Genomic DNA, 16,476 nt, shown 5'->3' with positions numbered 1-16,476 from the left:
AGTGTCTGCTTCCCATGTACGAACTCTGGGTTCAATCCCTAATACCTCCTAAAAAGAAATTCCTTTGGCTTTCCATATTAACTAGGATGATTTTATATATTTCTATAAAAAAAAAAAAAAAAAAAACTTGCTGGAATTTTGATAGGAATTGTAGTAACCTGTATATGAATTTGGGAAAAACAAACACCTTTCTTATAAAGAATCTTCACATACATGAATGGGATATGTCTCTCCATTTATTTAGACCTTAGAATTTTTATCAATGTTTTCTAATTTTCAGCATATGAGTCCTATACATGTGTTATTACATTTATACCCAAGTATTGCTTCTTTGTTGAGTGATTGTAAATGTTATTGTGTTTTTAAATTTGGTTTCTATGTGTTCATTGATACTATATAGAAATATAATTGACTTCTGTATATTGGTCATGTATTCTGTGATCCTGCCAAACTCAACAGTTTTAGGAGATTTAAAAAAAAAAATTTCCTTGGAGTTTTCTGCATCAAACATTATGGTATCTACATACAGGGACGTTTTTATTTCTTCCTTTCCTTTCTGCCTTTTATTTCTTTTTCTTGCCCACTGAGCTGGTTGGAATTTCCAGGACTATAGTAAATAGTGGTGAAAACAGACTATATTACCAATCTTTATGATAAAGCAGTCTTTCACCATTAAGTATGGGGCTAATTGTAGGTTTTTTTCTGTAGATGTTTTTTATCAAGTTGAAGAAGTTCCCTCTAATTCCAGTTTTCAAAGAGTTTTCATCACAAATTGGTGAATTTTTTCAAATGTTTTTTGGGTATTTTTTTGGCATTAATTGATACGATCTTATGATATTTCTTTCTTACCCAGTTAAATTAGTGGTTTATACTGAATGATTTTCAAATACTGAACCACTCTTGTATCCCTGGAATAAACTACAATTGGTCATAGTACATAACTTTTCATACACTGCTGAATTCTATTTACTAGATTTTTTACATCAACATTCATGACAGATACTGGTCTACAGCTTTCTTTTTTGTACTGCCTGTAAGGTTTTGATATCAAGGTAATACTGGCTTCATAAAATGAATTGGAAAGTATTCCCTCCTCTTCTGTTTCCCAGAAAATACAGTTTCATTTTTGATATTTTGTATTATTGTCTGGTGAAACCATCAAAGTCCAAGGGTTCCTTTTTTTTAAATTCTTAAGTTATAAATTCCATTTAGAGGTTTACTGAAATTATTTCATATTAGGTGAGCTGTGGTAATTTGTACTTCTTATCATTTCTTCTAAGTTGCCAAATATATATGTGCAGAGTTCATTGTATTTCCTTATTATCCTTTTGATATCTATAGACTCTGTAGCATTAGCTGTGTTTCATTCCTGGTATTAGGAATTTGTGTCTTCTCTCTTATATTCTTTGTCAGGAGTGCCAGAGAACTGTCAAGTTTATGGATCTCAAAGAACCAACCTTTTGTTTCTCTAATTTTAACTATTGTTTTCTGTTTTCAATTTTATTGATTTCTGCTTTTATTTTTAGTATATTCTTCCCTCTGCTTGCTTTCAGTTTATTGTGCTCTTCCTTTTCTAGTTTCTTAAAGTGTGTTTATATTATTGATTTGAGACTTTTTCTCTTTTCTAATGTAACCAATTAGTGCTAAAAATTTCTGTCTCCATTGCTTTAGTTACAGCCTATAAATATTAAAATGTATTTTCATTCAATTCAATCTATTTAAATTTCTCTTGGGACTTTCTCATTGACCCATGGATTAGTCAGAAGTGTGTTGTGTAGTTTCTAAGTGTTTGGAGAGTTTTCCGTTATATTTCTGTTATTGATTTCTAGTTTGCACTGTGATCAAAGAACATATTATGTACAGTTTTATGCTTTAAATTTGTTGAGGCTTGTTTATTGCACTGAATATGGTCTATCTTAATATATGCTATATGGACACTTAAAGAATGGTATTCTCCTCTTGCTGGGTGGAGTGTTATATAAATGCTAGTTACATCCTTTTGGTTGATGGTATTGTGATCAGCAAGGTATAGCCTTGCTGATTTTTGGCTAGCTGGTCTACCAAATGTTGAAAAAGGAGTGTTGAAATCCCACATTGTGACTGTGGACTTGTCTCTTTTTCCTTTCAGGTTTAGCTTCACATATTAAAGTTCTATTATTTCCTGTTTTATAAGTTCACAACTTCTCTAATAAAAATATATTTAAAAAACAACAAAACAACAAAAAAGTTTTATTGTTTCTTGAATAAACATTTAGGACTGCTAGGTCTTTTTGGTGGACTGACTTTTACCACTATGTAATGTACTTCTCTGTACCAGGTAATTTTCTTTACTCTGATGTCTATAATTTATCTCATTTTAATACACCTACTCTTGCTATCTTTTGATTAATGCTTAGGTGGAATATCTTTTTATCCTTTTACTTTCAATTTACCTATACTGTTGTATGTGAAATGAGTTTCTTGAAGTCAGCATATAATGACTCTATTTTTTATTATTCACCCTGCCAATCTCTGTCTTAACTGGTGGATTTAAACCATTTACACTTAACTAGTTATTTATGCTAAGAGCTCAAATCTGCAATTTTATTTTCTGTTTGTTCCCTTTGTTTTTCATTTCTGTTTTCATTTTTCTGCCTTTTGGTGGGTTATTTTGTACAGTTTTAGAATTCCATTTTGATTTATCTACAGAGTTTATTTAAGGGGTTCTCTTTGTATATAGACTTTTTAATGGTTGTTCTGGGTACATTATATATCTCTAACTTATCACAGTCTACTTGTGTCAACATTTTGCCAGTTCAAATGAAGCACAGAAACCTTGCCCCTTTTTAAGTTCCTTTATCCTCTATTTGTAACATAATTATCTTTACTATTTCTGCTGCATCCTCTGAGAACCATATCAATTTTATGATTTTTGCTTCAACCATAAAATATAACTTAGAACACTTAACAGAAGACTTTTTAATTCACCCATATTTTCATTTTTTCCATTGTTCTTTGTCATAATGTTCCAAGATTCCTTCTCTTTCATTTTTCTGTTTAGAAAACTTTCTTTAGCGATTCTTTTGGATTTGGTCTATTGATGACAAATTCTTAAGTTTTCCTTCATCTGAGGATGTCTTGATATCTCCATCATTCCTAAAGAATATCTTCACTGGCTAGAGGACTCTGGATTCACAGTTCTTTTCTTTAAGCACTTGGAAAAATGTGCCACTTCCTTCTGGTCTCCATTTCTGATGAGAAACCTGCTGTCATTCAAGTTCCTTCCCTTACTATAGTTAAGGTATTATTTCTCTTTCTCTGCTGTCCAGACACTTTTCTTTGGGTTTATTTTGTTTGGGATTTGATCACCTCCTTGAATCTGTAAGTTTATGTCTCTTCCAAACTTGGAAAATTTTCAGCTGCTATTTCTTTAAATACGTTTTTGTTTTCTATCTTCCCTCATTCTGTTGACTCTGATGACATGAACATTATTAGATCTTTTGTTATAGTCGCCCTTTCCCCTGCCCATGTCCTGAGACTACATTCACTTTTTTTTTTTTTTAGTCTATTTTCTCTCTGTTGTTCAAATTGGGTAATTTCTACTGGTTCATCTTTAGGTTTACTTACTTTTTTCTTCCATCCTCTCCATTCTGCTATTGAGCCCATCAGCTTTTATTTTGGTTATTTAGATTTTCAGTTCTAAAATACCATTTCAGTCCTCCTTAAATCTTCTATTTCTTTGATGAAACTATTTCTTCACTGTCTCAAGTATGTTTATAATTGCTCACTAAAGCACTTTCATGACGGCTGTTTTAAAATCCTTGTCAGATAAATCTAACATCTCTGTCATCTTGGTTTTGGTATCTGTTGATTGTCTTGCCTCATTCGAATTGAATTCTCCTGGATTTTGGAATGACAAGACATTTTTGATTGAAACCTGGACATTTTAGGTACTATGTTAAGACACTCTGGATCTTATTTAAATCATGTACTTTGTAGGCAGAAATCCTAAAGCAGTTCTATACATTTGATGTTCAAAAAATCATAAACCATGTTTACAGAACACGTGTTAAAATTTACTTACTAGTAAGGTTCTCCATTTTTCAAAAAAGTATCTTGTTCCTTTAGGCTTGCACTTGCCTTTAACTCCTTCACTATCACTCTTGCTACGCTAGTGCCAGTGTAAATCTCTCCAAGGAGAACCTAAAACCAAAGAACAATTTTTTATGTTTCTTCTTTCAAAATGATAAAAAAGTATGTCTTTCTTCTCAGGAAATTAAACAGAGGAAATCAAATTAAGCAACCAGCAGACAGCCTCTATTGTTTTACATACTGCCTTATAAAAAGGGTGTAAAATTCAAAAATTTTCTTTCAGAAAAAGGGCCATTTAAAACCATTCATCAGATATTTATGTCATATAATTATATATACTATGCTTTCATGGAAATTAATATTGACGTTACAAAAGAGCAATTTACAAGCTCAGTTCAAACATAACTCAAATGCTTCTCAACCTCAACACTTCAACTGAGTTTTGTTATTATTTAGTTTCATTCACATTTTCATGAAAAAGCAAACTGATAAACAGTCAATGTATAAACTGTCACTGCACTGAAACTCTGAATGGCTTTCCAAAGATACCAGGTCTTTCTCTTGTACCAAAACTTCAATCAAATCAGACAGAAAAATATTCCACGGAAATTGTCTGGTATAAGAATAAATTGCAGGGAAGCGGACTTGGCCCAATGGATGGGGTGTCCACCTACCACATGGGAGGTTCGCAGTTCAAACCCCAGGCCTCCTTGACCCATGTGGAGCTGGCCCATGCTTAGTGCTGATGCGCGCAAGGAGTGCCCTGCCATGCAGGGGTGTGCCCCACGTAGGGGAGCCCCACGTGCAGAGAGCGCATCCCATAGGGAGAGCTGCCCAGCACGAAAGAGCAGCCTGCCCAAGAGTGGCGCTGCGCACGCAGAGAGCTGACGCAGCAAGATGACACGACAAAAAGAGACAGAGATTCCCAGTGCCACTGATAAGGATAGAAGCGGTCACAGAAGAACGGAAAGCGAATGGACACAGAGAGCAGACAACTGGGGGGGAGGAAGGGGAGAGAAATTTTTTAAAAATAAAATAAATCTTAAAAAAAAAAAAGAATAAATTGCAGGGAAGTGGATGTGGCTCAAACAATTGGGCTCCCATCTACCATATAGGAGGTCCAAGTTTTGATTCCCAGGGTCTCCTGGTGAAGGTAAGCGGGCCCAAGCAGAGAGCTGGCCCACATGGAGTGCTGGCCCGCATGGAGAGTTGGCCCAGCAAGATGATGCAACCAAAACACACACAGAGGAGAAACAATAAGAGATGCAGCAGATCAGGGAGCTGAGGTGGTGCAAGAGACTGAGTGCCTCTCTCCTACTCCGGAAGGTCCCAGGATCAGTTCCTGGGGCCACCTAAAGAGAAGGCAAGCAGACAGAGAAGAGCACACAGCAAATGGGAACAGAAAGCAGAAAACAAGTGCGAAAACAGCAAGGGGGCGGAGGCAAATAAATATTGTTTTTAAAAAGAATAAGTTACAAGGGAAATATTAAATATAATATAGGACAGCACAAAGACATTCCAAAATGAATATTTAATATAAAATGATGAAGTAAAACTGTTTAGAGACTGATCAAAACTAAAATGACTTTCTTTTAAAATAATATTTTTAAAAATTAGATTAAGAAACTCTGATAATTAACGGAGTCATATTCTTTGTTTCAAATAATCAGCTTGTGCATATATAATAATAAGTTAACAATCATAAGTTACCAAGTTCAAAAAGGGGGAAGAATAACAGTAGGCTACAGCAATAACCTCCCTTTCAAGTGAGGATTTTGCCTCTTATTCACTGACAACATAATCAGAAGCAAACTTCCTTCTCTTACCAGGACCAAATCCATCTGAACCTGTAATCATATACTCTACGTTTGCTCCTGTTTCAAAAGAGAAACTGCCTGTACCCCTAGGGCCAAGCCTTACAACTGTGCTATAGATCCCCTCTCCTCTTGTTCACTCAAGGACTTTGCTCCTATAATTACCCTCTTTCTCTCTTGCATTATCAATTTCAGCCCCTCTACACATAAAAATGCTGAAATAGCTTCCTATACTATTTCACAAAGCAAAGTAAATCCAGAAACCTTCCCTCGGTCCTACAGATGTCCCTAAACAGCTACTACTCCAATTTTTCTGCTCCCTCACAACAAAACTCATCAAGAGTTGTTTAAACTTGCTGTCTCCACTTTCTTCCCACTCTCTCCTAAACCCATTCTACACAAAGATATCCCATCACCATTCCAAGATCACCACGGACCTTGAGCTGCTGGAACATAAATTCTCCCAGTCTTCATCTTACTCAATTTATATGCAGCATTAATTAAAATCAATCTTCTTGGAATTCTTTTGTCTTTCAGAATGCTCCTCTCTCCTGGCTCTCCTCCTACTCACTGGTTAATTCTCAATTTCCTTCACTGGTTCTTCTTATTCCCCTGACTTCTCAAAGCTGTAGTGCCTCAGGGCTCAATTGCACGTGCTTCCCTCTCTTCTTTATTTTCAAATTCTAGGGGACTTCATCTAATCTCATAGCTTTAAATACTATCTATATAATGATTTTTCCCAAATACGTATCTTCAACCTGGAGCCTCTCTTAAACTCTAGGATCTGCATATTCAACTGCCTACTTGATATCACCACTTAGATGTCTATTAACCATCTCAAATCATATCTAAAAGTGAACTCCTGATTTTCTTTCTCCAATCCTGCTCTTCCTGTAGTCTTTTCCTTTTCAGCTGTTAGCAATTCCATTCTTCCAGTTAATCAGGCCAAAATCAGAGACATCCTTGTCTCCTTTTTCCCCCAGACTCCATAGCTAATCATTCTAAATCTGCATGCTCCTATGTGAAAATCTCTCTCAGGTTCCACTACTTCTCACCACATCCACAATTACCCAGGTTCAAGCCTCCAATATCTCTTCCTGAATGACTGCAGTAGCCTTCTAACTAATTTCCCTGCTTTCACCTTGGCCCTCTACAGAATATTTTCAACACAGCTGCCAGAGTGATTGTTTTTAAAGGTAAATCAGATTACATCATTCATCTCTCAAAGCATTTGAGTGCTTCTCCATCTCACTCTAAGTAAAAGCCAAAGTCTTTAAATGCCTACATGATTTCTGAGCCTGACTCCGACTCCTGTTTGTTCACTGCCCAGCTCCCCCTATTAGAACTTCAAGCTTTGTGAGGGCAGGGCTTCTATTTTGTTCCTGCTAAATTGCCAGTGCTCCACATAGGCACATTACCCAACTTTCTCCACACTGTTCCCCTAGAACCAAGAACAATGTCTGCTATGTAATAGTTTCGCTAACTGGCTTAGAAGATTAACTAATGACGTGATAAAGACAGAGAATTGAAAAACAACCTTGAATAGGAAAAAAAGAAGCATATGATGGTCAAATACAGAGCAAGTGCAACCCTGGACAGCCCTGCTTATGAGGCAATCACCACTTGATTAGGAACCTTTTAGAGAGGAGACTGCTACATTGTGGAACTGTTATAATAAGGTGATTCTTTTTGAACAGTCTGTGGTAAAGAGATCAACAAAGCACTGTTACTGCAGGTCATAGGAAAGGCTATGAGAAATCACTTCATAAAGAGCACGGAGAGAAATCACTGCTCACAGAGAACAGTTCTTATTACAATGGTTTCATTGTAATAAGACTATCTGGATCTAAAGTTCTAGAGCAATGTAAATGTCCTAAAGGGAAGAGAGTAAGAAGAAAGAAGGAAGTGGAGAGGGGAGGAGAAGAAGAAAAACATAATTTAACTTGAGGAGGATAAAAAGCCTCAAAAATCCTAATTCTCGGGAAACGGACTTGGCCCAGTGGTTAGGGCGTCCGTCTACCACATGGGAGGTCCGCGGTTCAAACCCCAGGTCTCCTTGACCCGTGTGGAGCTGGCCCATGTGCAGTGCTGATGCGCGCAAGGAGTGCCGCGCCATGCAGGGGTGTCCCCCGTGTAGGGGAGCCCCACGCGCAAGGAGTGCACCCCGTAAGGAGAGCCGCCCAGCATGAAAGAAAGTGCAGCCTGCCCAGGAATGGCGCCGCCCACACTTCCCATGCCGCTGACAACAACAGAAGCGGACAAAGAAACAAGATGCAGCAAATAAACACAGAGAACAGACAACCAGGGGAGGGGGGGGGGAATTAAATAAATAAATCTTTTTTTTAAAAAAATCCTAATTCTCTATTTTCCCTTCTTACTGTTTAATATCAACAATTAGAAAGGTCTCTGATACATAAAAAAGACCTTTATGGGAAAAGTTACTAGCCCAGGACTGCCGAAGCACACGTTCCCATGTGGTTTCAAGGGGCAATGGGAAAATTCCATTAAGACTATAGTGTCCACTAAGAATCTGGAATGTCACATGATGTAATTTATTTTTTTAACTGAAGGCCCCAAACTTTTGTTGTAGAAACATTATCTAAATGCCAAAACTTCAGAGACAAACTTAAAGGTTCCAATAGATGGCTGGATGGTAGCTTTTTTTTTTGAGTTTGGAATTACACATTGCTTGAGCTGACTGTAGAAGTGAATATGGGCTTACTAGTGCCAACTGAATGTGAACTGGTGATCTGATGGTGCTTAGGGTTTGTTTTGTTTTACTTTTTTTTCTTCTAATTTGTTATTAGTTTGTGGAGCTTTTTTATGTACTGATTAAACCATTGTAAGTTGTTAAATATCAGTGGGCAGTACCCATTCACCCCATACTGCTCCAGAAATAAGCCAACAGTAGTCACATAAAAAATATACATAAGAAAAAATTTCGTGAAAGTGGACTTGGCCCAATGGATAGGGCATCCGTCTACCACATGGGAGGTCCGCGGTTTAAACCCCGGGCCTCCTTGACCCGTGTGGAGCTGGCCCATGCGCAGTGCTGATGTGCGCAAGGAGTGCCCTGCCACACAGGGGTGTCCCCGTGTAGGGGAGCCCCACACGCAAGGCGTGTGCCCCATAAGGAGAGCCACGCAGCATGAAAGAAAGTGCAGCCTAACCAGGAATGGTGCTGCACACACGGAGAGCTGACACAACAAGATGACGCAGCCAAAAGAAACACAGATTCCCGTGCCGCTGACAACAACAGAAGAGGACAAAGAAACAAGACGCAGCAAACAGACACAGAGAACAGACAACCGGGGTGGGGGGGGGAGGGGAGAGAAATAAATAAATAAATAAAATAAAATTGTTTAAAAAAAAAAAAGAAGTAACCTGCCACTCAGGGGTGTCCCCCGCGTAGGGGAGCCCCATGTGCAAGGAGAGTCACCCAGCGCAAAAGAAAGTGCAGCCTGCCCAGGAATGGCGCCGCAAACACGGAGAGCTGACACAACAAAAAGAAACACAGATTCCCGGTGCTGCTGATAAGGATAGAAGCGGTCACAGAAGAACACACAGTGAATGGACAGAGAACGCAGACAACTGGGGGGGGGGAGGGAAAGGGGAGAGGAATAAATAAAAAATAAATAAATCTTTAAAAAAGAAAAGAAAAAATTTCATAATTACTACTATTTACACAAGTTATATAGATGATGCTAGGTTTTTTCTTCTCTTCTTTTTAGGAGGTACCAGGGATTGAATCCAGGATCTCATATATGGGAAGCAAAAGCAGGCACATCTGCTCCTCTGGTGAAGCTGATTTGAATGTAGGGACCAATTTTTGGGGTCCAACACAATGTGGTTCCTAATTAGCTCTAAATTCTAAACAGCAAAAGTAGGAGAAAGAAAAAAAAAGAAAGTAAAAAGCATTTTACCTTTCCAAACCAGCCATTTCCGATTTCCTGTATATAGTTTAGACTATGGCGTGCAACTTGAGACTTCAAACCTTCTGTAAAGAAAAGAACATTAAAAATGAAATATAAATATCTACCAGATTAAAATAAATCTTAAATACATAACCTACAAAGTACAAACACTAGCCTAAGTTTAGTGCTTGGCCTCATAAAGGTAGAAATAAATATGGAAAATGTCTCTTTCACACTGATAATGGGCCAAAAGTTTCAAGTTTTAAAACTGACAATATTTTTGAATTAGTAACCTACTCCCCGATTCCTGAATACCTTGCACTGCTGATTTCAGATTCAACTACTCTATGGTTAACCACTAACCACTATTCTAATGACTTCATGTAATTCCTTATTTTTTTATCTCTAACAGCTGACCTGAATAAAGAATTTAACTTTCTTAAACGATCTTCCCTTGACTTTTTAAAATAGCTTTAATGCAGTATAAGTGACACATAATTTACGTTTTGACACATGTATATATCTGTAAACCATCACCGTAATCAAGATAGTAACTTTACCACCCTTAAGTTTTTTAGTCCCCCTTTGTAATCTTTCCCTCCTCACCCCCATCCCCAAGCAACCACTCATCTTTTTTCTGTACTATAGATTAATCTGCATTTTGTAAGTGTAATTATACACAGTATGTACTCTTTTTTAGGTATTTTGCTTATATTAGTTAATTATTTTAATATTCAATCAAGTTGTACCAAATATCAAGAGTGCATTATTGAAGCAAATGTGTAGAGCCAGAAAATAGATTGATTGCTGCCTAGAGCTAGGGGTAGGTAAGAGGAGAGCTTCCTGAAAAATGAACAGACGCCACCTCCCACTGCAAGGAACTAGACTTTGTTCCCGCCACAACAAGTAGATGCCACAAGCCAGCAGATGCTACAGTCTATGGGGAGCAGATGTGGCTCAGGCTGTTGGGCACTCGCCTCCCATGCAGAAGGTCCTGGGTTTGGTTCCTCGTGCTTCCTGGAGAAGTTGAGCAAACAATGAGCAGACAGACAACAGAACCATTGTGTGGGTGGGTGGGGAGGATAAATAAAGAAAAATAAAGCAAATAGAATAAACCTTAAAACAAAACAAAACCTCCAATTAAAAGGCAAAGAATGGCAGAATGTATTAAAAAATGATCCATCTAGAAAAAACATAAAAAGAAAAAAAAGGGAAAACTACAAAAAAGAAAAAAAAATTATCCATGTATATTTTATCCTTAAGAGACTCACTTTAGATTTGAAGACACAAAATGCTTGAAAGTAAAAGATGGAAAAAGATATTTTCTATGCAAATGATAGATAACCAAAAAAGATCTGGGGTGATTAACACCAAAAAAGAAAGGCCTTAAGTCAAAAAAAGGTTCTAAAAGATAAAGGAGGACATTACATAGTGATCAGTTAATCCACCCAGAAGATATAAAATTTATAAACATAAAGGCACCTAACAACAAAGCCCCAAAATATATAAAGCAAAATTTGACAGAACTGAAAGGGAGATATAGACAGTTCTACAATATTAGTTGGAGGTTCCAAACCCCCACTTTCAACATCTTACTATACAACTTGACAAAAGATCAACAGGGAAATAGAGTTTGAACAACAGAAACCAATTAAACCTAAAAGACATATATAGAACACTCCACCTAACAACAGCAGAATATACAATCTACGTAAGTGCACATGGAACATTCTCCAGTATAGACCAGATGTTAGGCCACAAAACAAGTATCGATAAATTTTAAAATACTGCAATCATACAAAATATCATCTCCAACCACAGTGGCGTAAAAGTAGAAATCAGTAACAGAAAGAAAACAGGAAAATTACAAATATGTGAAAATAAAGCAACACACTCTAAGTATGGGTCAAAGAAGAAATCGAAAGAGAAGTCAGAAAATACTTAAAGACAAATAAAAATGAAAACACATATCTAAACAAAAAGAGAGAGAACAAAATCAGTACTCAGGGAAATTTATAGCTATGATGCCTGTATTAAATTCTACTAAGCATTTAAAGAAGAATTAATACCAACCCTTTTCAGACTCTTCCAAAACATTATAGAGGAGGGAATATTTCCTAATGCCATCATTACCCTGATACCAAAGCCAGACAAAGATACCATCACAAGAGAAGAAAACTACAGATCATTATTCCTTATGAATAAGATGCAAAAATCCTAAACAAAATACTAGTAACTGAATTCAGGAGCATCTTAAAAGGACTGTATACCATGACCATGTGGGATTTATCCCAGAAACACAAAACTATTTCAACAGATGAAAAGCAGTCAATACAATACATCACATTAATAGAGAGAAGAAAAAAGCACACCATCATTCTCAATTGACACAGAAAAAGTCTATGACATAATTCAACACCCTTTCATGGTAAAAACACTCAATGAAGTAGGAATAGAAGAGTACTTCCTCGACATGATAAAGGGCATATATGAAAAACCCACTGACATCATACTCAATAGATTCCTACATAGATGATTCCTACATAGATTCCTAAAAGTAATTAACTCATTCTTTGCCCCCAAATTGCTCACCTCTGTTTCTTATTTCTGACAGTAGCACCAGCATTCTCTAAATTCATTAGCTTAAAAACATGGAGCCAACCATTAGCCCTGTCTCCCTGATGCTCTGTTCAAATCCTAATCACTATTAAATTTTTCCTTCAAATTGCTGCTAAGATCTGTCCCTCACTTCTCAATTTTCAGAATCATCACCTTAATATTTTATCATTATACCTTGTATACTCATTACCTACAACACTCAGGATAGATGGACTTCCAGTGTGCATTAAGAGATTGCTCTCTGGAATAATAACCTAAAGAGTGTGAGGCAAAATAGGCACCATAGGACAAGCACTCCTTGCCCATACATACTGTAAAAGAGCATACATACTGTACTGTATGATATGTATAGCATCTGCTACCTGAGGAGGACTGACCTCCCCTTGCCCTCCTCCCTCAAAATTCCCTGACAGCACACCAGAGTTTTGGCTGCTATAGCCTTGAATGCTTCCCACCCTGAGCACATCTAATTTTGAGAAAAGAGTACCTACCCAGATGTTTACCCAAAACCTTCATACAAGCCCCTGGTATTCAGCCATATTTGTCCCCCAGTCAAATATAACCTGTAAGTGGTTGTCACAGGTACACATATCCTTGTGTGAACTTTCTTGCCAGAAGCTGCAGCTCTCTGTACTTTCCCCTAATAAATGCTTTTGGACTGATCACCCTGGTGTTTAATGCCTCTTTTTTCAGAATTGCAACTAGCCCCACTGCAGGGTCATTTGGGGCAGTCCTGATTGGGTCTTCCCCTATTTCTTCTTTTTGGGTGAATCCTGCTGCTGGGTCAGTGGAATGCTTAACTATTTCCGCCACTGAGAGATAACTGCTTTCTTCAAAACGGAAATATTTATACAGTGTTATACAGTCCCCTGTCTTGTACAGTTCATCCAAACTATACACTCAGTGGCTCTCAGTTTCATCAGAATTGTGCTGTCATCAGTCATAAAACACGGTGAACCTGGTGGTGAATGATGGACTGCAATTAACAGTTCAAATAAGAGAATGTTCTCTCATGAACTACGACAAATATACAATACAAATACACGGTGCTGAAGCCGGCTAGTAAGATGGGGAATCAGTAGATGGATCTGGAACCTGGCAGAGTCCACGTGGGCATCAATAACCACCAAGATGGCTGCTGGAAGACCCTCCCCAAAATTCTGCAATAGAAAAAGACTTCCTCCAGAAGCCAGGAGGAGAAGCCCCTTGTATTTCCCAAAGACTTTATCATTGGGCCCTCATGGGAGAGCTTGATGGGAGAGATAATCAATCAAAACAGTAAACAGCTGGAACTCCTCCCTGCCATTAGCAAAGGGTGGGATAATTAATAGTTCAAAAAGGCAGGCACAAGGTCCCAGCCCTCTCCCCCACGCTGTCTCACCTGTGGGCTCTGTCTTACCTGTGGGCTCGTTCCTACCCTCTGCATACCACTCTTGCCATTTTTCCTCTGCAATGTGGCCATGCAAGTAAAACCTGGGCATTTACAAACTATAATGGGTAACTGTAGTCTGTAAATCAGCCCACTTTATCATTTTTCAGCCCCTTCCTCTCTACCTGGGACCCATGGTCTGTTATTTTCTCCCATTTCTGGTCCCTCCCTGCCTGAATAAATTACTGGCCTAACTCAACCACGTGCTCTTGAAATTCATTTCTGCAGCATGGTCAAGAACCTAGACAAAATCTAGTAACAGTGTTACTAACAGGATGGTTTGTGAGAAAAACACACCAAATGTAAGCTATAGACTATAGATAACAGTAATATTATGATGATTTCTTTCATCATTTGTAACAAGTGAGTCACAACAATGTAAGGCATTTGTGGTGGAGCGATGTTTAGGAATCCTTTATAGTATGCATGATTGTTCTTTAAAAATTCAAAATAAAATTTTAAAAAATACATGAAGAAAAAAGGAAATATTTATATTCAGGTTATAAACACACTATAAAACAATATAAACTTATTTAAAGTAGAAAGTAAAAATCTCCCGTCGGGAAGGTAGTTCAGGTTAACACTGACATTGGAGGAAAAGACTCTTAAGTGCAAATTCTGCAAATTTTACCTTTATGACCTTGGGCAAATCACTTAACCTCTTAAAGCTTTAGTTTCCCTAGTAAGTTAAAAGGAGGTAGTAATAAAACCTACGTCATGGGAATTATATGAGATAATGACTATGAAATACTTGGCACAGTAGAAACAGTAAACAGCAGTTTTGGTTTTTTGTATGGTTTTGTTTTTTTTAAGTTAGTCTCCTAGTAATCTCCTAGAGTAGGGTTTTGCAAACTAAGGCCAAGGCCAAGGCCCACTGCCTATTTTGCAAATAGACTTTCCTGGAATGCAGGCACATCCATTCACTGACATATTGTCATGGCTGCTTTTTCCACTAAGAGGACAGAGCTGAGTGGCCAGCAAAGCCTAATATATTACAATATGGTCTTATACAGAAATAAAATGCCTACCCTATCCTAGTGGTAACAACAGTTCAATACTTATGTATTAAGGTAAGTTAAAGCTGATCTCAGACAATGTAAAGGCATTTCATAAATTCCAACAATATTGATTTTTAAAAACAATTAAATTAGTAGGATAATTCCTTAAGACAATACATCCACTTCAGCACAAAGGGCAGCAGCATGCTTAATCGGGAAACAGTAGAACAGTTTCCATTAATGTCAGAAACAAGATGAGAACGCCCACTCTCACCACTATTGTTTCACAACAGAGTACTCAATGAGCACACAACAGGTACCTGATAAACGAGGTCTCACAATTCATCAGGTGAAACAAATTATCAGTTCAAACGGAGAAAGGAAGAGGTAAAACCATTTCTCTGCAGACAATACAGCTATAATATGGAAAACCTAAGTCAACTGAAAATTCTACAAATGAAAGTAGAATTCAGTAATATGGGGGTATAATAAAAACCTACAGCTTTTACATATAGAAACAATTATACAGACATCATACATAACTGGAGGACCAGATTTACAAAAGCAACAAATAAAAGACCCCAGAATACATTTAACAGGATATGTGCAATATGTACATGAAGCAAGTTTTAATACTACTGAGTACACTCACACCAAAAAAAAACAAAAACAAAAAAACACTTGAACAAATGCTAAGAGATGACATATCTGCAGATAAGACAATTCAATTTCATAAAGATGTCAATTTTGCCTTAATTTATCAATTCAACATGATCCTAATAAAAATACCAATTTTTTCCCTCCTCAAACTAGATCTTGATAATATAGTTCACATTAAAAAATTAAAAAGTATCAAGAAAATTACTAAAAAGAAAAGCAATGCAGGGGAAGTAACACCAGTAGATATTAAAATATATTCATTGTTATGCTTCAATAATTAAAACAGAGTGAAAAGGACACATAAATAGACAGAAAGACCAACTGAATAGAATAGAAAATCCAAAAAGAGACCCAAATATATATAGGAATTTACATATGAAAAGGGCAACAAGTCAAACCAGAGTTATTCAAAGCAGAATAAACTATTAATGTAATATTTAACATGCTTTCAGAACCAGTAGCCACTTAGAATAATATAATGTTCAATCCATACCTTAGAACATACAACTGAACACATTTTCAAAGAATGAAAGATTTCCATGTGCTAAGATTTTAAAATACAACTTCTAGAAGTTGACATGAGAATTCACATACAATCTTGGGGCACAAAAGCACTCTCAACTATTTTGGACTCAAAACTCAGTCCAGGGAAGCGGACGTGGCTCAACTGATAGTGTCCACCTATCATATGGAGGGTCCAGGGTTCAAACCCAGGGCCTGCTGACCTGTGTGGTGAGCTGGCCCATGGGCCCCACGAGGGGAGCTCCACACACAAGGAGAGCGCTCCGCAAGGAGAGCCATCCCGTGTAAAAAAAGCACAGCCTGCCCAGGAGTGGCACCACACACAAGGAGAGCAGATGTAGCAAGATGACGCAAAAAAAAAAAAAAAAAAGATGCTGTTTCCCAGTGCTGCTTGATAATTCAAGCAGACACAGAAGACTACACAGCCAATGGACATAGAGAGCAGACAA

General features: G+C 37.4%; 1 protein-coding gene across 1 annotated transcript in view; it reads right to left on the bottom strand.

Annotated features, from left to right (window-relative positions):
• LMTK2 (lemur tyrosine kinase 2) overlaps positions 1-16,476 on the bottom strand; it is a 141,810-nt gene that overhangs the window by 76,255 nt on the left and 49,079 nt on the right. Inside the window, exons 4-5 of the mRNA XM_004459718.3 lie at positions 9,809-9,882; positions 4,064-4,182 (exon numbers count right to left, since the gene is read on the bottom strand). Coding sequence (XP_004459775.2) covers positions 4,064-4,182; positions 9,809-9,882 — 193 coding nt within the window. The remainder of the gene's footprint in view (positions 1-4,063; positions 4,183-9,808; positions 9,883-16,476) is intronic.

This window comes from Dasypus novemcinctus, chromosome 23 (genome assembly GCF_030445035.2).
Source record: "Dasypus novemcinctus isolate mDasNov1 chromosome 23, mDasNov1.1.hap2, whole genome shotgun sequence".
Taxonomy (NCBI): Eukaryota; Metazoa; Chordata; class Mammalia; order Cingulata; family Dasypodidae; genus Dasypus; species Dasypus novemcinctus.
Note: the sequence above shows the minus strand (reverse complement) of the source record. Positions and strands in the feature narration are given on the sequence as shown.